This window comes from Onychomys torridus, chromosome X, assembly GCF_903995425.1.
Source record: "Onychomys torridus chromosome X, mOncTor1.1, whole genome shotgun sequence".
NCBI lineage: Eukaryota > Metazoa > Chordata > Mammalia > Rodentia > Cricetidae > Onychomys > Onychomys torridus.
The window spans coordinates 63099882-63127108 of record NC_050466.1 but is presented as its reverse complement, the minus strand read 5'-3'; the positions used below and the strand labels follow the sequence as shown (position 1 = coordinate 63127108).

Here is a 27227-nt window from a genome sequence, read left to right as displayed (position 1 = left end):
CAGGTCCTCAGACTTGTATGGCAAGCACTTTCCTGATGGAGTGCACTTCAGTCCCTTGTTGTTAGTATGGGCCTCAGACTTGGAATCCACAGGCTGCACATGAATGAAGGTGAACCATAGAATATATTACATAAATATAGACAAGAAGCTTTTCTCTGGGTAAGATGTTTGCTTTCTGATATGTTCTCACTTGGCTTTTCCAAAAGTTTGCCTTAAGCATACAGTTAGTTTTTAGATGAGTTCTTTATTAGCCACATTTAGTTTTAGTTACATTTTTTTAAATTTATGTTGTGTGGGTATGGGCACACATGTGGAGGTCAGAGGGCAGCTTGTGGGGATCGGTTCTCCTTCTGTCATGTGGATTCCCAGGATTGTGCTCAGCTTATGTGGCTTGGCAGTAAGCACCTTTACCCACTGAGTCATCTCACTGGCCTGTGTATGATTAATTTTGTTAAGTAGTGAAAAGTAAACAAATAATTAAACATAAATCACACCTTTTAGTCACCACATTTTTTAATCATTTATTTTCGAAGTTCTAATATAATTATATAATTTCCCCCTTCCCATTCCTCCCTCCAAACCCTCCTTGCTCTCTTTGAAATCATGGCCTCTCTTTTAATCGTTTTTATATGCATATATGTACATGTCCCAGAAAGCAAGACCCTTAGCTCCATTAACATTTCCAATTAGTCCCTTCCCTACTCCCAGGCAATCAGTCTTTCTGTCTCTATATTTTGTTCATTTTTAAATTTATAGAACAAGCTGATGCATACCACATATGGGTTTTCATGATTGGCTTATATATACATATAAATTTCTAAATATAACCTACTCATTCTGTACAATGTTACTTTTATGTTTTTAGGGCCAACTGTTTGATATTAGACAACCAATTGGTATATTCTTTCCTGGAGAAGACTTTTCTGAAGCTCTCAGCATTCTTTAGTTGACTATATGGGTTTTTTGTTTGTTTCTTTCTTTCTTTCTTCTTTCTTTCTTTGTGTGTGTGCAGGACTGAGACTTCATGATCTTTTTCCTGTCTACTGTTATTGTGGAATATTAGAATGAAGATGTGTTACATTCACTTATGCTGTGGAACATTTATTTAATGATACAAAGATGTGTTACATTATTTTATGTTGCATTTGTTTAACTCTATGAAGCTGTGTTACTTTGCCTGTCTAAAACATCTGATGGTCTAATAATGAACTGAGTGGCCAATAGCTAGGCAGAAGAAAGGCTAAGAGGGGCTTCCAGGCAGAGAGAATAAATAGGAGAAATATAGGAATATAAGACCCAGCTACATAGCAAGCCACAGAGTAAGAAATAAAGAAAGGTATATAGAGTGGAGAAAGATAAAAGCCCAGAGGCAAAAGGTAGATAGGATAATTATGTTAAGAAAAGCCAGCTAGAAACAAACCAAGCTAAGGCTGGGCATTCATAATAAAGAATAAGTCTCCATGTATGTAATTAATTGGGAGCTGGGTGGTGGGTCCTCCAAAGAGTAAGAGTAAAAGAAAAAAACGCCAACATATTTTGGCATGTCTGTTGTTGTTCTCTTTGTTCATCTCGTGTTTAGGTAGTCCTATTAGTAAGACTTCGTGTGTGTAGCTTCTGACATTACTAAGAGACAGTCTTGATATTTTAGGATTTATAATGCATTGCTCCAGGATCATCTGGCTTTCAAAGTTTTCTTAGATAAACAATTTAAGCTTTTATGTCTCTCATCCTTATATACGTTGCTCCTCTTTTGTGAGTTTCTTTTCTGAATTTGGTAACAAAGAAAACTATAACTAGCTAATCTTCAACCCCATCAAAGACCCAAGAAACTTCTAAAACTGTAGAAACGACAGAGACATTTGGCTGCCTAGACAGTCACCCAAAGTTTCTCTGCAATTTTTCTGTGAAGCAGGAATTTCAAAGGACTGTCCTACCTTGTCTTGGCAAAGGTCAACAGTCACCTTCTTTTTTGTCCTGCTTGTCCAATTTGGACAGCATACTGTCAGCAGTTGAGGCAAGGTCAGTTTTTTGCCCAGGGGCTAGCTTTGCCACAAAGAAAGCAGACTCCATATGGAGGTTCTTTGATGCCCATCATCCTTTTTGAAGTAAATTGGTGCTATCAGGAGCAGACTTGTCTCATTATCATGAAAAGCTTTATGTTATTGAAACATCTTAAATGCTATGATCTGTAGGTCTCTGAAGTGTTTGAAGACCATCTATCTAAAATATTATCTGTTTAACCTTGAAAACATACCTAACATGACTACAAGTTTGATTAGTATAGATGACTATTAACCTGAATTTCTTAATTATACATTACATTTTTAAATGAGCTGCATTAGTACAATGCCTTAAATAAGAGTAGAATCATATATACAGTATATTAAAACAAAAGTAACCTTAAATTTGTATCAATATACAAAAATACACATCAATGTAAAATATTTAAGACTATCAGTTGCTTTTTAGTTTAAAAGTAGATTCAACAATCTACCCTTTTTCCTGTCATTTCTATACAATATCCCCTTTTTTCTTTTCAGAATGACATCCCAGAAACTAATCTCCTCTGCTTAGTTTTCCTCCCTAACTATGACCAATAACAACTTGCAACCCCCTGCCCCAAACAATGACAAACATCCATAATCCACTGAATAACCAAAAACCACCCACCCCAACTCTTGGGAATGTGGCATCATTGTTTTCTAGACTGCTTCTTGTTGTCTGGGGATGACAGCATCTTTAGGGAACCCTGAGGAAATTGGGACCATGGTCAAGTCCTGGGAGTGCTAACTGTATTATTTTTTGTTTAGTCTCTGTGTGATGGGAAAGTGTTGAGCATATCTGAAGTCTTAGCTGCATAGTTTGTGAGGATCTTCTCAGCTAACACCTTTGAAGTTGCTCTTGATGCAGAATTTTGAGGAAACTGCAACAGGCATTCTGAGAGGCTGGATCACCTGGGCTACTTGTTTTTATTGATGTCTGGTCCTTTTTTTGAAAACACATTACCTTTTAAAGGTAACATAAATATCTGTATTAATACAAGTATGGAGTATAGTGTGCACAAGTCAAGTAAAAGTGATTTTTTTGTTCTATATTTAAGCAGGTAAAAAGCATCTGTTAACTTTATAAGTCCTTTTGGACTATATAACCAAACCTCTACCATGCCATATGAAAGGATGGCATGTAATAATAAGTCATGAGGTTTCTGTAAGCCAACAAGATTTATCATATCTTACCCAGTCTCAGAGCTGTTCCCATGTTGAGGGATCAGCATACATGTCACCTGTCCTATGTCTTTCTTGGCTTTTTTTCCTTTATGTCTATAGCCAAGATTTTCAGATCTCCCCCAATCTAATCTGATTTTCATTAATTTTGAAGGAATCCTTAGCTTTTCATTTCCTGTGGAAACAAAAGCATAATCTCTTCACCAACCCAACACATTTTCTGACCTTCAGTCTGAAGTTAAGACATTCTTAAAATATACAGATTGGTTTAATTTAGCATTTTCCATAATTCAGTGTCTCTCAGCAGCTATTGTTTTTTGGTAATTGGCATTTAAAAAATTCAAAGTCAGCAAAGCACCATACAGGGTCCAGACACCCTGTGTATTTCCCATTGTTTTTTTTAAATTTTGTGTGCATTGGTATTTTGCCTGATGTCTGTGTAAGGGTATCAGATTTTGGGGTTACAGACAGTTGTAAGCTGCCATGTGGGTGCTGGGAATTGAACCTGGGTCCTTTGTAAGAACAGCCATTGCTCTTAATCACTGAGCCATCATCTCTATAGCCCCTGTATTTCCCATCTTTATGTGGCTTTTTCTTTTGTATGTCTTTACTCTCTCTTTAAAGGCTTTATTTTATTATTTTTAAACTATTTGTTTTTCTATGACTGTCTATACCCATTTTATTTTTTTTCAGCATCTGAGCATATTTTTAAACATACTGTACCTGTTCAGCAGTTTTCTGGGTCTGGACCTGGCTTTACTGTGTGCCTGCAGAGTTCTCTGACCACAGGAGACAAACCTTATAATGGCACACTGTGTAGCCTGTAATAATAAGTCATGAGGACTCTGTAGCCAACAAGATTTATAATGTCTCATCCAGTCTCAGAGCTGTTGCCATGTCGAGAGGTCAGCTTATATGTCACCTGTCATGTATAACCAAACTTCTATCCTTGTCATATAAAGGGATAACATGTAATAATAAGTGGCACATGGTGCACTGGTAGCTGACTCTGCCCCCTCAGCTCTGTGAGAGCCTCATCTTATGCTGGCTGCTGCAGAGCCACATTTTCCTGTCCCAGCTCTGGGAAGCTACTATGTCCATGTTGTGGCAGGTGTTTCTATCTAGTCTCCTGCTCCAATAGTGCACAGGCTACTCAAGTGCTCAGCTGTATTAAAGGGGCCATGCCTACCCAAGAGACTACTTTCTCAGGCCCTATGTGGATATTCAAGCCACATGTTGGACACCATATGAAGCATTTATCTAATTAGTCTTTATCAATAAAAACTCTGGAGTCAGATATTAGAGTAAGAACCTGAATGATCAGAGAAGTGGCAGAGAAGCGACCAGTGACTTGCCCTTTCTCTCCTTCCTGGATCCAAAATGGCCAAGAATCTTTCTAAGTCCCACCTTACTACTTCCTGTATCTCTATATGTCCTTAGTCCTCCAAAACTTCTATGACTAATTTGGTCAGCTGGTAGCTAGCTCTGATCTCTGATTCAAAGTAAACTTTATTGACAGCCTCAGGAGTGTCAGAGTACGATCAAACTATCCCACAACATTGTAACTTTTGTTTTTCCTATGATGTGCTGTGGTGATTTTTTTTCTGGTCTTTTCTATTTGGTGTTCTATGTGCTTCTTATACATGCTTGGGCATACCTTTCCTTTGTTTGGGGAAGTTTTCCTCTGTGATCTTCTTGAAAATCTGATCTGTGCCATTGACTTTGGATTCTTCTCCTTCATCTATGCCCATAATTCAAAGATTGGTCTTTTCATGATATCCCACACTTCCTATTCCTTTGTGTGTGTTTATTTTTTTAATTCATGTTCCTTTTTACTTGGTCTCTAGGCTCTACTTTGTCTTTGAGTCCTGATATTCTATCTTCTGTTTGTTCATTCTACCTGTAAAGCTTCCCTTTGAGTTTTCTAGTTAAATTATTGGCGTCTCCAATTCCATCTTCATTTCAGCTTGAGCCCCCTCAGTGTTTCTGTATTCTTTCTGAATTCCATTCCCAAGTCCTGGATTGTTGTCACCATTTCTACCAGCCTTATGTTTGTGTTTTCTTGGGCCTTAATCAGACATTTATTCTTCTTAAGCTCTTTCTATTTCATTTCATTGATCTATCTCTTTGTGTTTTCTTCAAACTCCTTGATTGAAGTTTATGGTTCTGTGTACTGGAATTCTGTGTACTGGAATGCATCTAGGTAACTCTCCTCCAAAATTTCTATAGGACTTATAAGCTTGATAAAGAAGGTACTGGCTTGATCTTCTGTGTGTGTGGGTGGGTGGGGGAGATCTGGGCTTGTAGAGTTCTTTTGTTGGTTCTAAGTCTGATATGGATAGAACAGCTTGGGACAGAAAAAAGGGTGTGTGTGTGTGTGATGGGCCTAGAGGTTGGAAATGGGTTGGGTGGAATGAAGTCAGATGGATAAAATATACTGTGCTGGCATAAATGATGCACCTCCTGGCCCAACCCTGGAGTGTGGGTGTAGATCTCGCTGGGTGGAAAGAATGGGAGTGGCCTTTAGGTTGGGAGGTAGGCAAGGTCCATCCTGGTGGAAACCTAGAGATCAAATGTGATGCAGGCTGGGGTGGCCAGGCTAGGCTGGAACACTGGATGTGGGCCTGAGCTAGGTCTGGTGGGGTGGGAAAGGTAGGTGAATGAAGGGAGAGGCTTACCAGGCTAGACCCTGGAGAAAGATATGGAAGATATGGCTAAGTGAAGAGGTTCCTATGCTGATTTTTGATCTTTCAAATATTAGCTTGCTTTGAAAAGTTTTAAGATCTTCTGTTCACAGGTTCTGAAATTTTAATTCTATGTTTTGACCTGGGAATGTTTTCATCTATTGTATTAGAGTGGGCCTTCTGATCTGAAAATTTATGATTTTCAATCCTGTAAAATTTTTCTAAAAAACTGAGTCATTCTCTTCCTCGTATTATCCCTGTTCTTTCTTTTATATATTTATTAACTTCTTGGAGAGATTTTTATCATTTCTGTTCTGTTTTTCATATTTCTAATCTGTTCTGAGTACAATTAGCTCAATTTTTTATCCTTCCCTTAATGGATTTTTTTTTCATTTTTGCTATTTTAATTTTCATTCCTCAAATTCCATCTGTTCTTGTTTCATACATGTAACATAATGTGTTATTTTTCTAAAAACATTAGAAACAGGGCTTCTTATCTTCATGTTTACACTTTGTTCCCCCTAATGGTTTCCATTTCCAGGTCACCTTTTCCTTTAGTCAGGGTTCCACTTCTCACTTTAGAGGTCCTCCTGCAGTGCAGAGTGGAACCTGTGGCCTTGGGCCTGTGAGATGTGGGCTGATTCTTCAGAGGTACTCTACTGTCTCCCATTGTACTGTTCTCTTTCTGGAAGGGGAAAGAACTGTTCTCGTGAATCCCTGGTCATCTAAGGAATGAACTCAGGCCTTCAGGCCAATCAGTCTGTGCCCAGGCTTCCTTCATCTTTCACTCTCCAGTCTTCTGTCCTCCTGAAAGGGGCAGACAGCATGCTATGTGCAGAATAGAACATCTAGATTGCTCACTACATCTCACACACTGTCTCTTCAGTCTCCTTTGTTTTTATTCCCTTGGGCTCCATACCAGTTCCAGAAGTAAGCAGGACAGCAAATTCCTGAGACTTCAGAGGATTCTCTTAAGGCAGATCTGACTGGTTCGTTGATTCCCTGTTGTATTCTTGGAGTTTGCTGACCCTGTGTTTTCTTTTTCCTTTTTTTAAAATTTTTATTTATTCTCTCATATATTACATCCCAACCAGTTTCCCCTTCCTCCACTCCTCACAGCCCCTCCCACCTCCCTTCTCCCCAGATTCTCTCCATTTCCCTTCAGAAGAAGGCAGGCCTCCCAGGGATATCAACTGAATATGGCATAACAAGTTGCAATAAGACTAGGCATATATCTTCATATCAAGGCTGGATGAGGCAACTCAGTAGGAGGAAAAGGGTCCCAAGAGCAAGGAAAAGTATCAAGAGACAGTCCCCTGCTGCCACTGTTAGGAGTCTCATAAGAACACCAAGCTGCCACCACCCTAACATGTATGCAGGTCCTGTGTTTTCTAAATCACTTACCTTTCAACCTCTGTCTTTCCTATTCCTGAAAAATGCTTCCATTATCTTCTTTCCTGTTTTTAACCTGTTCTTGAAGATTTTCTTTTTGTTTGGTTTTAGTTAGGTGCTTTTGTTTTGTTTAGTGGTTGTTTTGTTTTTTTGGTGACAGTGTCTTGTTGTATGGTACAGGGTGGCCAGGAACTCAGCTATATAGTCCGAGCTGATTTTAAACTTGTAGTCTTCCTGCAGAATGCTGGGATTACAGATGTGAGCCACTTTAGCTTGCTTTATGAATCCCTTTTAAACATGCATTAGTGAGGGAGCTAGAAAGATGGCTCAGTGGGAAAAGGGCTTGCTGAACAAGCATGAGGATCTGAGTTTATGTGCCCAGCACCCATGTAAAATCCAGATATAGCAATGTGCATCTATAACTCCAGCACTTCAGCTGTGGTGGTGGGAGAGGGGGTGGGTGGCAAATCACTGGGGCTGAATGAGTGAATTACAGGTTCAGTGAAGAGACCCTGTCTCAAAAAATAATGTGGAAAGAAATAGAGGAAGACACTTAACTGTAGACAAATTTCTAAATGGTCTTATTAAATAAAAAACACGGAGCCAAATATAGGGGTGAAAGCCTTAGAGAGATCAGGGAAACAGGGAAAGCCACCAGCCAACCTTTACCTCACCACACTGCAGCTTCCAGATGCAAGTTACTTTCTGTCTACTCACATTTATATGCCTTTTCTGTTCTCTCATTGGCTCTCTTAGCCCAGCCACATCACTTCCTCTTCCTACATAGCTCTGTCACTTTCTGTCTGTCTGTACAGACCTCCAGACCTCTATGGTTGGTACTGGGATTAAAGGCGTGTGTCACCATGCTTGGCTCTGTTCCCTAGTGTTGCCTTGAACACACAGAGATCCTGCCTGCTAAGGGATAGGATTAAGGGTGTGTGCTACCACTGCCTGACTTCTTTGTTTACTTAAAATGGCTTGCTATTCCCTCTGATCTCCAGGCAAACTTTATTTATTAACATACAAATAAAATATCACCACACTTAACACAAAGCCTTGGCTTCTCCATGTATATGTGCACACATAAAGTAGTCATGAGCTACTTATTAGTTTTCTGAGTTGTGATATAGCCTGGAAGACAGAGACATCATACTGAACAACTACAAATAATAAAAGCATCCAGAGATGATAAAAAAGTAAAATTGAGAACAGTCAGCAATGCTAGAGTGAAACTGAGCAGGAAACCCAGACACCTCGATCATAAAGCCCCGCAACCTTGGGCAAATGTTCCACCTTCTCTAGGTCCCAGTTTCCTCATCTGGAAAATAAAAGAGAGGAGTGCGGGGCTGCAGAGATGGCTCAGTCATTAAGAGCACTGGCTGCTTTTCCAGAGATCCTGAGTTCAATTCCCAACAACCACATGGTGGATCACAACCATCTATAATGAGATCTGATGCCCTCTTCTGGCATAAAGTTGTACGTGCAGATAGAGCACTCATACATAAAAAATGAATGAATGAATGGAAGCCAGATATGGTGATAGAAGCCTTTAAAAAGAGAGAGAGAGGAGTGGAGTCAAGCATCACCTCTTTTATATCTGTTTGCAGTCCTAAAATGCCCTGTACTTACCAAAAGGGCTTTGTTATTGTCCTTCCTCACAAGAGCCTTCTTTATTATTTTCTTTTCCAGTTTTCCCAATGGTTTTGCCAACTAAAGTTCTGAGTGGACACCGGAAGTCACTGAATCTTGTTGACTCTCCTCAGCCACTCCTAAAGAAGGTAAAGTATTTGGGATTGTTTTGTTTTAATGAAAGACTTGAGAATATTGGCTTAGTCCCAAGAACTGTTTCAGATGGTGGCACTTAAAGAACATGTTTCTTTATACCCAGTTTCACAGTTGAGACATTGTATGTGTTGATGTGAATCCAGGCACTTAGTTGTCTGGAATGCAGTTGGCATCATTGCATGCTCCAAGTTTGGTGCACACCTTTGTGTTTTGCCCGGAGGAAGAGGTGCCTTACTGCCTCTCTGCCTGCTCACCAGAACACAGGCAGTAAGAGAAGAAATACACTTAGCTGCCTTCCTTTCCTCATCTGAGCCAGCTAGAGCTCAGAACAGAGTGTGGGACTTTAGTGCTATATTACTCAGACCCTTGGGTTTGCTTTTGTAAGACAGGGTTTCAGGTTTGAGCCCAGGCTGGCCTTGACTTCCCCATCCTCCTGCATTGGCCTGCCAAGGACTTATTATAAACATGCACCACCACTCCTGGCTTCTTCATATTCTTAATGTAGTGAGATTCTGCACAAATTTGAAATCTCAGGGCGTTAGTCTTTTTTATTCAGACAACTTTCCTGATTTTGTCCCATGTGAATCAAAATATCCAATGCCTACTGGAGATTTTTTTAAATCTAACTTCATTTTTAAGGTAGTTTTAAACATGCACTTTGTTATTTTACGTTCTAAAAATATTTCATTGAAAGCTGAGTGTGATAGCCTGTGATTATAATTCCAACACCATGAAGGCAGAGGCCTGCAACTTTTCAGTCTTCTTGAGTTTCATAGAAGGTTCTTAGGGAAGCCTGGGCTACACCATGAGTGAGACCTTATTCAAGAAAATGAACACATATTTTATTAAAGTATAACATATAGACAGAAAAGTGCGTTCACGAGTAGAGTGCAGTGAATTGCCACCGTGTCAATATGCATTGTCCTTGGCTACTTTCTGTGCCTCCTCCTAGTTACCCCCATCCCAAAGTCCAAAGCTAACTGCTGGAGCCTGGCAGTGTGACTCAGTGGTAGACTATTTGTCTTGCAAGGTCCTGGGTTCCATTCCCAGTACATTGTGGGGAGAGGCACGGCTGTCGTGATCTGTAATAGTAGAGGTTGGTTTTGTCTATTTTTGAACTTTGCATAAATAAAACTTATATATGTTTTAACCTGTTCAGTCTAGTTCCTTGCAAATGTTGACTGACATAGATCACTATTGAAGATAGTAAATGCCCATAAATAACACAGTACAAAAGATTTCCTGAACAAAAGGAAACCTAGCATAGTGCTACCATCCAAACGCCAAGTTGGTGTTTCCCTGTATGGTCATCTAAAAGTTCCCATTCTCAACTCCTTTCCCTGCTTTTGACTGTCACGTGGCCAGGCTCCTGAATATGACTGCCAGTGGCCCAGAGACAACCATGGTGAAATGGACTGTGAAAAGCTAGTTGGGCAACTGAAAGACTGCTCAAACCTACAGGACCAAGCAGACATTCTGTACATTCTTTATGTAATAAAGTAAGTGCCTTCATCTCTTTGGGCTGCTATAGTAACACACTGTCAGCTGCCGTCCTAAAGAACAGAAGTGTATCTCACAGTTCTAGAAGCTGGAAGTCCAAGATAGAGTGTCTGGTGACAGCCTGCTTCCTCATGGATGGTGCCTTTTCACCCTCTCCTCACATGCTGGAAGGGAGGCACAACAAGCTCTCTGGGGCCTCTCATAATCTGATAGATTATGAGGGATCTTACTCCATGGCCTAGTTACTTTCCAAAAGCTCTACATCCCAATACCATAACTCTGGGGTTAGGATTTTAGTATAGGGGTTTGAGGGGAGCACAAGTATTCAGGACAGAACAGTAAATTTATGGGCTTCACCATGTTGAACTTAGTTCTCCATAATTCATTTTCCTAGTCTGTTGGCATTCCAACAATGCCAGGCCATGATCACGTTCACCCATATTACATAGGATCACCACACATAAGACTTCTATCCTTTTCTATGCCTCTTGATGCTGGCCTTCCAGAAGTCTGGGTGAGGCCAGGATACCATAGTGATGTGTGAACACTAAGCTTTTGTTTCAGAAAACATGGTATAGAAATGTTTGCTTGGACTGAAGCCTCTTGGTGAGACCCAGAGTTACTCAAAATGTCCAAATACTTGGCAAAGTGTACAGCAATCCATGCGTCACCCAGCCTTGACACTTGCCCTTCGTCCTTATATTTTCCTGCCTCCTTCCAGGGGTCCCAGCTGGGATACCAATCTGTTTGGACAGCATGGGGTCACTGTTCACAGTCTTCTCAGCGAGCTCTATGGAAAAGCTGGCCTGAATCAAGAATGGAGTTTGATCCGCTACATTTCAGGCCTGCTCAGGAAGAAAGTGGAGGTCCTAGCTGAGGTCAGAATAAGCATGCCTGCTGGGTTGACCATTGTTTTCTCTAGCCCCATGCTTTCTCTTTCCAGTCTCCTAGTTGTGGAAGCTCAAGGCATGTGCCTCTTGTCAATAAAGGGACTCACTGGAGCTAACAGCACTGGCCAGGCCCTCTACTGACTTTTCACTGCTCTGGAAGGAGAGGAGAGAAGAAGAAATTTTCAAGTTGATTAGTTTGGTTATGTTTTAACCACAGAAAGCCTTACCAAGCAATCGCATGAAACAGAGTACTTATTTCCACATGTTACAGTACAGTGATCATTAATGTTTATATCCCTGAGGCCCTACAAAATTCAGAACCACTTCCTGTGGCTTTAAGCAAGTATTCTGGTAAGATGCTAGTCATTGTTACCTGTGAATACTGAGGAGCTCGTAAGCTAGGAACACAGTGTGGCTAGTAACTCTAATCTTTGCTAGCTAAAGCCTCGACCTACCTTGTCCGAATAGCAGGTAGTCTGGAGTGGGTGAACCAGGTCTGGGACCACACCTGGGAGACACAGAGTTTACAGGAATCTAGGCTAAGCCTGGGTTTTAGGTTTTAATTTCTCAGGAGGGCAATGTGGATTATGAAGTCCATAAAGGTAAATTTCTGGTGCTGTTGGCACCTAACCTTCTCAGTTAGTTTTACTAAATTTATGTTCCTTTGTACACCTTCCCCACCACCAAAAATATATGCAGGCCTGTGCAGATCTGCTGTCCCACCAGAAGCAGCTTACAGTGGGTCTGCCCCCTGAGCCCCGGGAGAAGACCATCTCCACGTAAGTACCTGCTGGGGAACCTCCAGTCTGCAAAGGAGCACTGAGAGAGCATTGCACTATTGGGGAGGGATGGCAGTGGCTTTGGAAGATACTCTGTCACGTGGGTGCTTGTAGTATAGAAAGCAGGAACTTATACTGCTCTGAGGCCCCCATTGTGTGTGACCTGCTGCTCTTTCCTAGGCCTCTTCCCCCAGAGGAGCTCATAAAACTCATCTATGAGGCCAGTGGACAGGACATCAGCATTGCTGTCCTTACACAGGTCAGATGCTGATATAGGAAGGGCAGCTGGGCCACAGCCTTCCTCAGAGTGCCAGTAGGCCTCACAGGTTTCCTGAAGCCCTATTCCCATCTGCACCAGGAGATCGTGGTTTACCTGGCCATGTATGTCCGGGCCCAGCCTAGCCTCTTTGCAGAGATGCTCAGACTCCGGATTGGCTTGATCATCCAGGTGATGGCCACAGAGTTGGCTCGGAGCCTGAACTGCTCAGGTGAGTGGCCATGGCTTGCCACCCCTGCCAACTCAGCCCTACCTCAAGGCCTTGCTGTGCCGGGAGCCACACTCAAGCACTTCTGAACAGGCTTCCACTCTGAGTGAGCTTAGGCTCTCCCAGGTTCCTTTGTGAGAGCTACTTGCTGTTAGGCCACACAGTACAAAACGTTCCTCACTGGGGCGGGCAAAGCAGCTACCATGTTTCCAGGAGAACCTTGGCTGTACCTAACAGCTAAGCTACAGTGATACCCTCACTGTAAGATGTCACCCTCCACTTATTAACATCTTCACTGAGAGAAAGAAATATAAACATCATTTGCAAAACAAATCCCAACATCAGGGATCAGTGCAATGTGAAAAATTCTATGTCTAGAAATTAAATGCATCTGTACTGTCCTAAACAGAGGTGCTTGTTTGCATTTCCCAAAGACCAGTGCCTTTCAGGCCTGCAGCACCATTGAAAGAGTCCTGAGCAAGGAGACCTGCCACTGCCTTCTATATCATCCTCTCCCACCCTGAACCACCCACCAGCCCATGACTAGGTCTCTTATAAGATGTTTGCTTGTAGGAGAAGAAGCTTCCGAGAGTTTGATGAACCTCAGCCCCTTCGACATGAAGAACCTCCTTCACCATATTCTGAGTGGGAAAGAGTTCGGTGTGGAGAGAAGCGGTGAGGACTTCATAGGAAACCCAAGTGTAGACCAGCATGAGTGTCAATGGTTCCCCTATGAGGAAGGGATTGTGCACTTTCTCTTCCCATTTGAGGAACTGGAGCATGGGCTCTAGGTTCCTGCTTTTAGGGACAGGGAGCACCCTCAAAGGGTTGCATTTCTTGGTAGGTTATAGTGGTATGTGGGCTAAGTGAACTGTACACCTTCGTACCTTGCATCTCCTAAGTGTCATGAGGGTTGGTGACCCTAAGTGTCAGGATCACAGGTCTGCCCTTACAAAGCCCATTGTGGCCTGGCCTTTGGTTTGCCTCAAAGCATTTGCAGCCAGGCCCAATGTCACCTTCTGGAGAGTAGGAGGAAATGCTCTATGACCTGTGGGGGCCAGTTCCTTTCGCTCCATCCCAGCATTACTCATTTAGTTTTTATCCATCTTGGAAATCTGCTTGCAGTGCTAAGAAATCTAATCACCCAAGTCCTGGTGTGCTTCTTGTTCCCAAATGTTCCCTAATTATAATTGAAGCAATTATCGTTTCTCCTCCTCATAAAAAAGCTAAATGATTTGCAGACACATCGGTGAATTTATTTCATCAAGCCAAAGAAACACACTGTGGGCTATCATTCCTTTTATTTAATAAGAAGGACACTGGGTACTTTGTATTTTTCCTGAGTGTATGCCAGCCTCAGACAAAGCCGCCACATGGGGCAATCAGCTGTCTATTTTCGGTTTTCTCCTTTCTGAGGAGGAGTGCTTGAGATCCATACCCAAAAGTAATTTACAGTTATTTCAACTATACAATCCTTGAAATGGAAATGGAAAAGATAAATATTTAATATGTTCTGCTCATCATAATAGTGTGCATGGCTTGACAGGTAATTATCATTAAATGTAAAACTGTATAGATGCTTACAAAACCAAGAACTGAGGAATGTCAATTTGAATGCCATGACATGTCTCATGAATAAGGACAGAAGACATATTCTCTTTTTCAAACATAGCATTTCTTCATTGTCTTGTAACTTGTCTTAGGTAGGGTTCCTATTGCTATGAAGAGACACCATGACCACAAAAACTCTTACAAAGGAAAACATTTAATTGAAGTGGCTTACAGTTCAGAGGTTCAGTCCATTATCATCATGGCGGGGAGCATGGTGGCATGCAGGCAGGCATGGTGCTGGCTACATCTTGATCAGAAGGCAACAGGAAGTGGACTCAGACACTGAGTGAAGCTTAAGCATAGGAAATCTCAAATCCTGACCCAACAGCAACACACTTCCCCCAACAAGGCCACACTTCCTCTGACAAAGCCACACTTCCTAATAGTGCCACTCCCTGTGAGCTTATGGGGGCCTGTTACATTCAAACTATAACTGTTTGGTTTTTATAAGCTAGGAAGCTAAAATCCTGACTACCTCCTAAAATTACTATTTCCAACGAACACTCCCTCAAGCCCAGGGGAGCTTCCCACGCCCTCTTTGGCGTCTGTTGTCCATTTCTTGGACACCACTCCTCCCTCTTGACCCATCGTTTGGTCTCCTTGGGGGCTTCCTCCCTTCAACTGCCCTCCATCTTCCTGGCTTTAGCAAAGTTCTATGTAAAGTGACCTTGGTGTTGGGCCTACAAAAGGAACAGAAGGCTTCCTGTGGCACCAAAAAGATTGTTTAGGCTTTATGCTGAAGACCGATTTAGACCCAGGAGGATAGATCACATTTGCCTTTTAGGATAATCATAAGTCCTGAAGCTGATGGTATATGATGGAAAGAGGTGTGGCCTGGTGCAGTGAGCAGAGCCTCCTTGCCCCTGTTCCATAGGAACACCATGTGTCTGGCTTTGGCAACTTTCAACCTCACCCCTGAGCTCTCTAGCCAGCTCAACCCCTGCTCCTTCCCAAAGGCCTAAATTGAGATCTTCTCCCTGCCTTGAGTTCTGTCAGTCCTGGATGCTACTACCCCTGTGTATCTGCACCCAAGCCCAGACAAGGCTGGCCCACAGCCACAGGCACCTCAGTTCTAAGTATGCAGCACTTTTGTCCTTTAACCAGGGACAGTTGGCATTACAGAGCTTGGCAAGGCCAGTAAGGATTATACACATTAGTAAAGATGAACCCTTTAGAAAATCACCAATAGAATTGGGTATGTTACTCATTCTGAGATGAAATGCCATGCAGTCATTAGACATGTGAGCGATTGTAAAGCTGTGGGAAAACACTCATAAAATATTAAGTGCAGAAACAACCAAACTTGTTTACATATTATGTATGGGTATGTCATGTGTAGAATATAAAGCTCATCTTTGTACATGTATGTGATGTTGTATAAGATAAAAACATGCATCCATAGGTGAAAACTGGCAGAATAATGAGTGAAATGTCAACAGATGGTACTTCTGGCTCCCTTAGGTGGGCTCAGTTTTCCCAAAGAAAATGTGTTTTGGATAAGTAAAAAAATAGTTTCCAAAACCAATTCAGTCAGCCAACAGTTTTCTGCCACTCTGTTCTGTACTGCTAAAGCAGTACCCACATGTGGTAGTTTGAATGTAATTGGCCCCCATAAGCCCATAGGAAGTGGCACTATTGAGAGGTGTGGCCTTGTTGAAGTGGGTGTGGCCCTGTTGAAGTGGGTGTGGCCCTGTTGAAGTGGGTGTGGCCTTGTTGGGGGAAGTGTGTCACTATGGGGGCGGGCTTTGAGGTCTCTTACTTAAGCTTCACTCAGTGTCACAACCCCTTCCTGTTGCCTTCTGATCAAGATATAGCCATCACCATGTCTGCCTGCACACCATCATGCACCCTGCCATGATGACAATGGACTGAACCTCTGAACGGTAAGCCACCACCCCAATTAAATGTTTTCCTTTATAAGTTGCCATGGTCATGGTGTCTCTTCACAGCAGTGGAAACCCTATCTAAGACACCACACTTTCACCCAGCCCTTCAGGCCTCATGTGGTAAGCCTGTGTGTGCTACCCTCGTCACTACAAGCATCAAGTCCTCTCATCAAGTTTATAATCAAGTAGAGAAGAGGTGCGGACCTCAGCAGCATGTTATCCATGTTTCCCCTCTCAAGGCAGGTGCAGTGGATTTCCTAAAAACCTCATGTATGTGTTTCCCTTCCAGTGCGCCCGATTCACTCCTCCACATCCAGCCCTGCCATCTCCATCCATGAAGTGGGTCATACTGGAGTCACCAAAACTGAGAGGAGTGGTATCACCAGACTGAAGAGTGAGATGAAACAGGTAAGGAGGCCTAGCATGGCAGCCATAAGGGAGGGGTACAAATGGTTCTTCTGCCAGGGCTCACCTCAGAAAGCTTCAGAAAGACAAGGGCATGAAGCTTTGGCCTGCTCTCTGTAGAAGTCGTGGGATCTGAACACAGCTGTATCCCAGGTAGGTACCCCTAAGCCATTTACGTGCACTCCCAACCACCAATGTCTAGCCTTCATGTGATGTTACATGTATGTCCTAGAATAACCCCTAGTCCACGGTTCTCTCTGTAGAGTCATGGGGATGGAGAGATGGATCAAAAGTTAAAAGCACTGGTTGCTCTTGGGGAGGGATGGGTTCAGTTCCCAACACCAACATGACAGCTTGTAGCTAGCTGTCTGTGACTCCATTTCGAAGGGATCTGATGCCTTCCTCTGGCCTCTGCAGGCACCTGGCACATAAGTGGTACACATATAATACATGTAGGCAAATACTCAGACAACAAAATAAAAATAAACTTTTAAAAGTGGAATCATGTCAAAAGAGACAACCATTTCTCTGTCAGATGTGTCCTTCATCTGACATAGCCAGGAGGATGTGGAAATAGACTGGAATAATCATACCTGTATTTACCACTATCCACAGTTGTCTGTTTTCTTTGTTCACCTTAATCTAACTCACAATAGAAACCCTCACAGGTCTGCAGCTCAACACCTTTTCAGTCCTCATGTGCCTGATACTGTGCTAGGACATGAACATGCCACCCTACCCCCACCCCCCCCCCCCCCCCCCCCCCCAAGAAAATGTGGTCATAAACTAGTCACACTGCCTCACAGGCTTGGGTCTATGAGGTAATAAAGCCCAGCCCCTGAGGTGGGACCAGCATGCCTTGGCTTATCAGAGAGGGTGATGGAAGCAGTGGGGCATTTTAAACTGGCACCAGGCTTTCACTTTCCGTGTTTTTACTTTCAGATCATTAGGCGGCCTAGTGCTGATGAGCAGGTGAAGTGCCTTGTTTTGTTTGTCCTCTGTGTTAGCTGTACGCTCTTTCTGGCTTGAACACGGAAAATGAAGCTGCCAGGACAGAGTGTGGGTGTGGGTGTGTGGTGGGCTGGCACGGTAGCTCAGGCAGGCCAGCCCCAGAGACAGAGAGCAGGATGAGAAGGCAGGAAAGAGGACTTTGCCCTGTGCCTTTAAAAACATTCATTTAGGGGGGCCGGTCAGAGCCGTCTAAATGGGTGGCTCATTTTGTTAGAGCATGGTGCTGATCAAAAGAACTCTATTTCTCAAGCTTGGCCTTTATAAAGATTCTTTGTGAAAGAGATGGTCCAGGCTCTGCCTCCACCAGCATTTCTCTTCTAAAAGAGGGGAATGTGGTTAGTCATCTATCTCATCACTCGAAAGATTATGGTAGTGCTACTGCCTTCATCCAACCCTGGGGGATTTAACCCTGAAGGAAAAAATGTCAGCACACTGTAGACATCACCCTGTGATATGCTCCTTCCCTTTAGACAAAAATTGGACATTTTTATTTATAGATTGATTTTTGAGATGGGGATCTCCATGCATCCCTGGCTGTCCCTAAATTCCTGGGCTCAAGGAATCCTCCTGTCTCAGCTTCTTGAGTACGTGGGACTACAGGTGCACACTGCCACATCTATCTTTGGATTCTTATTTCTAATGATTCCATGTCTCTATGACCAGAGAAAGTAAATGTATGATGGCACATAATGCTGATTGCGGGTTTCCTCAGAGGGTAGACCCTACAGAATCTCTCATTTATGCTCCTTCTAAGGAAGTGATTTTCCAAATATCTTCCTGCGTCAGCCACTCGGTGGCACCGTCCCTCTGGTTACCCACAGCTCAAAAGCCTGATTGTGGGTGAATATGGATGGCTTCTTCCATTTAGTGCTGCCCTTGCCTGTGATGGGGGTGAAGTGATTACCTTCCTTCTCTGTTGTGTTTATATTTAGTCAGCCAGTACCAGTCTTGTATTTGGCTACTCGTGTCAAGAAAATGTTCTCTGTTAAAAATTTAAAAGGTGTCATGGTGTTGTGTTGACTCTTTTTTACAAGCATACCACAGAAACAGAGCAGTATGCAAATTAAGGGTGCCATCTAGATTCTTAGATGAGGAAAGATGTAAATGGTCAAAGGTCGTCAACCTGCTCCCCATGGACATTTAACAATAATCTATGGGATACCTGTTGGATGCCAGGTGTTAGTGGCAGTTAGGGGTATTTTGACCTCTATGGATGTTCACAGTGCAACATAAAACATTAGCATGGCACAGCCATGACTTTGGAACGTGTGTCCTAGTTTGGTTAGGCCTGCTCCACAAAGGAGAAGGACCTGGGAACACTTGCTGTTTCAAGCCAAGCTGGGCTGCAGGGGAGCAGTGGGTGTGCCTCTGTCGCTGGTGCTCAGTGAGAGCCTCTCTAGGCTTTGTCTCTGCTTTCAGTCTGTGCTTTTCGAGCTGGTGTCTCTTGGTGTCAGTGCACATGACTGAGTCTGTTCTTTTTGTTTTGTAGTTCTTCCCTGTGGGCCAGGCTGTGTCCAACAGTTTACATTCCTTCAAGTCTGCGGTAAATCTGTATTGGCATCGCACCCCCTGTCTTCTCCATGTCTGTACTGTCCAAGTTCTCTTGTGCCCTTACCCATGCTCCCACCTCGTCCCCACTTATGTTTAGGGTGTGTGTGTGTGTGTGTGTGTGTGTGTACACATGCATGCACACATGCATAAGTTCACATGCAGTTTTGGACATGGAACTGAGGCCTTCACACATTCTAAGCAAACATTCCAGGACTAAGCTTTGCTACAACCCTCGTTCCTGACTTCTGAGGGTTTGAGAAAAGGTTAAGGCAGTGATTCTCAACCTGTGTGTCTCAAATCCTTTGGGGGCAAGTGTGTGTGTGTGTGTGTGTGTGTGTGTGTTTAATGATCCTTTCACAGGGGTTGCATATCAGATACCATACCTGCTTATCAAATATTTATATTATGATTCCTAACAGGAGCAATGAAAATAATGTTATGGTTGGGGGTCACCACAACATGAGGAATTGTATTAAAGGGTCGCAGCATTAGGAAGGCTGAGAAGCACTGGGTTAAAGGTTTTCAGGTGATGCTGAGGGTACCTTCAACTATAAGTTTGAGAAAATTCTAGACAAGTTTATAGATTCTTGAACTGAACTTTGTTTTCCATCTCATGCTCTCAGATCTTAGCTTGTAAAACTCCTCAATAGAGTGTGGGTGAGGTGTGCTCACCTTACCAACTCCCCGGAGTTTCTAGAGTCTTCTAGGGCTATTGCTTGTTTGTTGTGCAGTGTTGAGGATGAAGTGGAGGATGTGAGCATGCTAGGCAGGCACTCCACCGCTGACTCACATCCCAGCCCTCCTGCCTTTTTATTGAATGCTGAGCTGCTGCTCCCAGGCTAGCTAGCACTTTCTACTCTCCTGCCCCAGCTGAGCATGTGGCTCTAGCTCAAGTGGAGGCCCAGGAAATGTTCTAATTGCAGAGGCGAGTCTGAAGCTGCCTCCCAAAACCAGAAGGAGAAAATCAGCTGAGTCATTGATGAGTATGGCTGTAATTACTTTTATTTGTAGCTAATTGTTGCCTTATTTAAATGGCAGTAAGGAGCCCGGCATTATAACCCAGCCTAACTAACTGCCTTTTCAAAATAAGATCTGTTGAAGTCAACATGAGTTCTGAGAGAAGAATCCCACCTCCTGCCCTGCTAGTGTGCTTAATATTTGGATTTTATTTTTAAACCTTTAAATTTGAGGTTGCAAGTTGAGAAACAAAAGTGCCAGACAGTCCAAACAAAAATACATGTGAAGATGTGTGTTAGCCTCATCCCAACCTGAAGAGTCCCTCTAAGGGCAAGTTGGTGGGAGCCTCCACACCTGATCGCTGACTGGTGGAAGTCTGTCCATCCTGCCCCCAGTGGTCAGCAGCCCTCCAGCATAGCAGCCTGATGGCAGAGCCCACACCTGGATCTCTTTGGCCTCTGTCCTGTGAGCTCAGCTCTCCACTGCCGGCCCCCCCCCCCCCCCCCCGTGTTATCCTATTTCTTAGGGCCTGGGAAAAACTAAGCTACCAAAACAGAGCATGAAAACCTAAATCCAACATCAAGTAGCCAACAAATTAGAGTTCGGGAACCCTGTGCCCCTGGCTGGGTGACATGTGAAGGAAGATTTTGACTAGTTTGCTGGGCTGGCCTTCACGGTGGCCAGTTTTTCCCTGTGGGCACCTGCTTCTGAAGGCCAAATGGTATCTGTCTTGCAGCGGTCCAGTACCCCATCATCCCCAACAGGCACATCATCTACAGACTCCGGAGGACACCACATGGGATTGGGGGAGCAGCAGGGCCAGTGGCTGCGCAGGAGAAGGCTGGATGGGGCCATCAACAGGGTTCCTGTTGGATTCTACCAGAGAGTGTGGAACATCCTTCAGAAGGTGAGGCGTGTGCTGAGGAGACAGGCTCTGCCTGCCTTCAGGAATCCCAATGATGATGCCAGGTAGTGAGAAGCTGATGGCCCTAGAACACGCAGCCCCAACCTTGAATGGCTCAGCCTAAAGCAAGGTCTCGGTGCCTTGGCATGTTAGCATCTAACACTAGGTAACTGTACTATGGTACCGGCTTGTGCACTGTCTTATAGGAAGCGGTGTCTACCTACTGATTGGCATCTCCTCTCCCAGACATTGCACCAAAAGTAGCTTCAGACACGACAAAAGAGCAGCCCTGGGTGTGTACAACCAGCTTTGACATAGTTTAGAATCCTAGAAAACTAAAGATAGATTTAAAAAAACAAAAAACAAACAAACAAACAAAACCAGACAGGGCAGGGAAGACTTTGAACAAATGTTGGTGCCACAGAGGACCTGCACCATCACCTCTGGATCTGGCTTGAGGCTGAAACATGTGGCACCCATTATCACTCAACAATGTGATGGAGCCCCTGCTTCCTGCTAGGCCTTGGGGTTACTGAGAAAAGATTGTAGCCTCGTCCCAGGAGCCATGTGCCCTGAAGGCACACTCTCCTTCCTGCTCTGGGCTACCCCTATTTCCATGGCTGGACAGAAGAAGCCCCAGAGCCCGCACCCCTCAGCCAACTGCCCCACTGCTCCTGGGACAGTGAGATAGGGCTGTGCTTCACATCTGCCTAAGGGCTGTGAAGATTTCATCAGTTTGTAGTGTGAAACTGACACAAAATGACACATCCACAGAACACACTGACACACACACACACCCCTGCCTGTCTTAAACACCTGCTGCTGAAGTGGGGGTAGCCACTTTGTTCCCTACACCCCACAATCCGTCTTCTCCCACATTCATACTCCCAAGGCCTCAACAGAGCTTGTCCTGCCTCCCCCATGGAGGGTTAGTATGCGTCATTTAAAAGCTTTGCAAAGCAAGACAAATTTCTTTTTTCTCTGAACCATTCCTTTTTAGCTAGTTTCACAGTAGGAGAGGAGTGAACTGCTAAAATCCCAAATGAGAACATACTCCAGCTCCTTTGTGAAGTCACAGTCCACTGTCTTCTTTCTGCAGCAGGTGCCCAGGCCAGTCACAGAGCTTCAGTGGCTATGCTCTGTTGACCAAGGCCTTGCTCAAGACAGCTGCCAAGCTGGCTAGGAGGGCAGAGCCTGCCCTTCTAGATTTTTGTGGGGAGCCCTCGGGCCAGCATGAAGGTAGGGCAGCCCATGTATTCCTCGAAAATCTCCTCAGTCTTCCTGGGGCACCATACACTTCCAACCAGACCTCTGTTGGCCCAATACCAAGATGCTTTTATTATGAAAAAGCAGCATTTTGTGTTGCACCCCATTGGTATTTATATACATGGGTGTGCGTGTACGTGCATGTGCTCCAGCCTTTTGTGATTGGTGCTTATTATAGAAGTCTCGAAAATAGATGGCTGCGAAGGCGCAGGAGCTTAACTTCACCAATGGGAGCCACGAACATCTCCCTTCATTATGGCACCAAAGGGGGCCTGGCAGGCACCCGGGCCCAGTTGCCAAGTGCAACATAGAGCCTCTTCGGAGGAGGACACAGCAGCTCCCTAGGACATTGTTCCTGCACCGATCTGAAAGATGCCTGCTGGTTTCCCCAGAATTGTGCCATCGAAAACACAGCCTGTGGGCAGTGAGAACAACACTCTAAAAATAACCGACAGTCTGGCATGTTCCAGCCCTTGTGCAGATTTCCAGGGCAAGGAAAGTTGTATGTCTGTGTGTGTGTGTGTGTGTGTGTGTGTGAGAGAGAGAGAGAGAGAGAGAGAGAGAGAGAGAGAGAGAGAGAAAGAGAGAGTGAATGCATGAATATATGAATGCGTGAGTGTGTGAGCAAGCACACACTTGTGGTGTTCTGGAATCTGACCGAAATGTCTGTGTTCTGCTTCCAGTGCCATGGTCTGTCCATCGATGGTTATGTCCTCCCATCTTCAACAACTCAAGAGGTAGGGTGATGTGGCTGATTCTCATGTGCCTCCCAAGTTTGTTCTGTGTAGACAGGCCCTCTGTAGGTCACCTTAACCACCTCATCCTCAAAGTGTGTGAAGCTCCTTCCCTTTCTCGTCCCCTTTTCTCTCTCATTTCCCTCAGAAATACCATTTATAGACTAGTTGGGCCCTTCAAACTTTATGCAAACTCCATCCCCCATACACTAGACCCACGCAGGGGGCTGCTTCTCTCTCTCTCTCTCTCTCTCTCTCTCTCTCTCTCTCTCTCTCTCACACGCACGCACGCACGCACGCACGCGTTCATATGTGCACATTCTGCCCTGTGCTGTATTTGCCCTCCATGCATTGTGGAGTAGCTTTAGCCTTCCAAGCAGGAGGTACCACACCTGGCACCTCCTCTTAAAAATAGATTCAGTTTGGTTTGGTTTTTTTTACCCTGCCCAAGGTACCAGGCTTTATGCCACAGAGAATTTCTCTTTTTAGGAGAAAGAAATAGGAAACGGTCACTAGAAGTCCGTCCAGTGGGTAGACAAAAGGAACCAGAACAATGCCAGCTGGCTCTTGGGGAAAAAGCAGCCAGCCTCTGCTCCAGGTGGCTCCTGCTCCAGAGTCAAGACAGTGTCTAGAAGGAAGGTAGCTTTTGAGCTGAGCCCCAACAGCGCTAGGGGCAGCATTGATTGTAGGGCTCTGTCTGTCCCACATGTCACGCTGGAAACCTGATCCCTCTGGCAGATGACCCCGTGTGAGATCAAGTTTGCCGACCATGTGGAGTCAGTGCTCAACCGTGTGTCCCAGCCAGAGTATCGGCAGCTGCTGGTGGAAGCCATCATGGTACTGACACTGCTCTCAGATACGGAGATGGACAATATCGGGGGCATCATCCATGTGGACCAGATTGTGCAGCTGGCCAATCAGCTGTTTCTTCAGGACCAGGTGGGTATGACGAGGCCACCCACTCACCTCGCTGCCAAAGCAGGGTGGTCAGTTTGGTGGCCATTTATCTCTGTTGATGTTGGAGATGGGGTCCAATCGGAAGGCATGTACTCAAACCAGGAAAATGTCATCCCAGATGGTGAACAAATGTCAACCATTTGGTTAGGAAATGGCAAAGTGGCCACTTGGGAAATCTAACAACCTTTGGGAAATCTGATCTGTGTCAGAATAGGTTTTATTCCAGACACTACCATTTGCTACACTACTGCCTCTTGCTAAACTACTTGCCCTGTATACAAAATTGAGTCAGACAAAGAAGCTGTCCTCTTGAAGAATCAGTGCCGAGCGGCAACCAAAGGAGGACTCTGAGAACACAGCATCCACAGCAGAGGCAGAACATTACCATGTGTTCTGTCCCGTTGCCAACATGAGCTACCTGCCTCATGGCGCTGGCTTCCTGCCCTGAGGCCTACTCTCCAGCTCCCAGCCCCACCCGTCTATAGTCTAGCAGATCATCTCTGACATGCAGAGAGGTATATGAAGGAAAAAGATTCCACTCATTTTTTTCCCTGCTTTTTCTGGCTGCAGGTGTCATTTGGAGCCACAGACATCCTGGAAAAAGACCAAGCCACAGGAATTTGTCACCTGTTTTATGACAGTGCTCCTAGTGGGGCTTATGGTACAATGACCTACCTAACGAAAGCAGTGGCTTCTCATTTGCAGGAACTGCTGCCCAGTTCAGGCTGCCAGATGCAATAGGGCCACCCTCTGAATCTGCACTTTGTCCCGTAGCCTCATTGGGAAGTTTCTTCTGCCTTCCCCTGGGTCCCCTGTTGCAATCCCCATCAGAAAGCTTCCCGGGGAGGAGATGACAGTACTCAAGCCAAAAGCAATGTGTGTTTAAGCCACAGATAAAGCTGATGAATCCCCACTCCCCTGAGAAGCAGCCTGGGGTCATTTTCTAGGTTCATTTCACTGGGACATTTGTCACAGCATCTGGGCTCATGGACTCCGAAAAGGAACTGGAAATTGGTCTCTTCTGAGTGCAGAGTGAACTGAGAAGCCAGCTTAAATTGGCTCTCACCAAGAGTTACAGAAATAGGTTCGATGAGCTAGTGACACATCTTGAAGGTGGAAAGATCCTTCCACAACAATAGCTAGACAGGCAGACCTTGACAGGGCACAGCCTAGCAGAATGCAGTCTGTCTGAGAACCAAACTGTTTACCAAACAGAATAATTCGGTCTTTCTGGAAATCTTTCCCAACCCCTCACTCTATTGAGGTCATATAATTCTTCATTGCCCAGATGAACTGAATTGGCTCTAGTTAATATTGGCTCCTAGTCTTCAGAGGATCTTGTCCTGACTGTCCACAAAGTACAGGAGTCTCCTCTCACCTTAGAAAAATTCCTTATCTTCCAAAATCCAGAAAACAACAACAACAAAAGGAAGGTGAGGCTTTGACTCTTCTGATAGCCAGACTGTTTTAGGAGGGGGTCCTATGGAAAGAAAGGCCTATGTCCCTGCTCCCCCTGAGGTCACCCCCATGCATGCTCAAAGCATGAGTCAGCATTTGCCATGGAAATTAGTGGTGTGTTCCTGCAGAAACAATGCTCCCTTAAAAATAGCCTGGGAACCCAAACCATTTTTTTACAGAAGCACTCTCAGATGGGTATGGTTGGTACACTATGGCAGGAGAAGGCCGAGTCCTGGCAAAGTCTGGCAAATCTTTCACCATTGTCCTGGTGAATGGAGGTTCTTTTTAAGCCTTGCCTTGCCCATGTTGAGACAGGGATAAATAACTGAAAAGAGTAGTAGTTTCTGTGAATAATCAGGCCTGAAGGACAAAGTCACCTAGTGGCCAAGTGCTACATTCCCATCTAGTTGTGAGAGGTTCCAATTCACGGTGACTCTTCACCTCTGAAGTGGAAACAAGGCTGCTTTATCAGCTTCTCAAAGTCTGTGTGGAGAAGGGTCTTGGTGTTCAGAGGTGAACAGTATCCCTCGGTAGAAATTCGGGCCTGACTTCACTTTATTCTCAAAACAGAAGGTGGCAGGGTGCCCTGCTATTCTTTACCACTTCTGGGCATTTCTAAAAAATGTATTTACCTGTTTGTGTCTGTGTGAGTGTGTGCCGCCTGTGTGGGAGTCCCTGCTGAGGCCAGAAGAGAGCATCAGATCCCCAAGAGCTGGGGCTACTGATGTTTGTGAACCACCCTGATATGGGTACTGGGACCCAAACTCAGATCCTCTGGAAGAGCAGCACGTACCTGCTGAGCCATCTCTCCTGCCCTCTTGGATCTTCAACATAAACCAGGGTCAGAGTCATGGGATCGACTGCCAGGTTCCCTGGTAGGTAATTTCGAACATACAGTGAGAAGGAACAAGTCTTGAAAGGCATGGGAGAAGTTCTAGAAGTAGAGCCCCTCAGACTGGGCCCAGTGCTAATTCCGAACACTCTTAGCCTGCCAATGCCTGTGACGTGAGATGTGACAGCTGCTGGGTTGGGCTCAAGATAAGCACTTCACTGCAGCTTCCCAGCCACTCTTTGAAATCTCTCTCAAATGAAGTCCTGAAATAGGACTGCATTTCCACAGGCAGCAAGCTGCCAGCTTCAAAGGAGGAGAGCAGGCTTCCGAGACGATCCCTTTAGGAGCAGCCAAGGCCATGCCCAAGAGGGACAGATGTTTGAGAGGATGATGACAGTCCCATCCTGACATCATCCTTGCCTGGAGGTGCTGGTGGGGAGAAGGCCTCCTAGCCCCTGTGGCCTCTGTCTTGGCTGGCTGTTCCCCAACTCCAGAGGCATGATAGGGAGCCTCTTTCCTGTCTTCCCTCCCAAAGCTGAAAAGCCAGTATTTAACCTTTGCAGGGGACTAGAATGTGGTGTTAGAGGACACATCAGTGAATGCAGGAGTTAATTTAATATTTAACATATCCAGTGGAAAGACAGCAGGCTGCCCTATGGTCTGCTTGCCCCGGTTTTGCCAAAGGTAAGCTCTGCTGTCCTGGCACTGACACCAGGACTTGATCTTAGGTGAGGGAGTTGACCTTTGTGTGCCTCAGTTTACCCATCTGACTGGTACAGAACCTTCCTTTGGCAGTTAGGTGACCAGATATTCCCTAGGACAGCACCAAGCCATCTGAAGTGAAGGAGCTGGGTCATGTCCAGTGGCTCAGGGGGTGAAAACCTTTCAGGTTAATCTGCCCTCCTTCTCAGCCATA

The 27227-nt window shown here is 44.7% G+C and overlaps 1 protein-coding gene across 6 annotated transcripts in view; it reads left to right on the top strand.

Annotated features, from left to right (window-relative positions):
- Positions 1-26112, top strand: part of Phka2 (phosphorylase kinase regulatory subunit alpha 2) — an 81916-nt gene extending 55804 nt beyond the window's left edge. For 3 of the 6 annotated variants that reach the window (XM_036174119.1, XM_036174116.1, XM_036174122.1), the window contains 15 exons: positions 8990-9078; positions 10451-10584; positions 11307-11463; positions 12175-12254; positions 12435-12513; positions 12613-12742; positions 13313-13414; positions 16526-16644; positions 16762-16794; positions 17584-17613; positions 19142-19195; positions 20897-21067; positions 23014-23067; positions 23803-24003; positions 24592-26112. In XM_036174119.1, the coding sequence (XP_036030012.1) occupies positions 8990-9078; positions 10451-10584; positions 11307-11463; positions 12175-12254; positions 12435-12513; positions 12613-12742; positions 13313-13414; positions 16526-16644; positions 16762-16794; positions 17584-17613; positions 19142-19195; positions 20897-21067; positions 23014-23067; positions 23803-24003; positions 24592-24762 (1604 nt within the window). In that variant the 3' untranslated portion in view covers positions 24763-26112. The remainder of the gene's footprint in view (positions 1-8989; positions 9079-10450; positions 10585-11306; positions 11464-12174; positions 12255-12434; positions 12514-12612; positions 12743-13312; positions 13415-16525; positions 16645-16761; positions 16795-17583; positions 17614-19141; positions 19196-20896; positions 21068-23013; positions 23068-23802; positions 24004-24591) is intronic. The other 3 variants (XM_036174120.1, XM_036174117.1, XM_036174118.1) reach the window with 3 other exon arrangements.
- The last annotated feature ends 1115 nt before the right edge of the window (positions 26113-27227 follow it).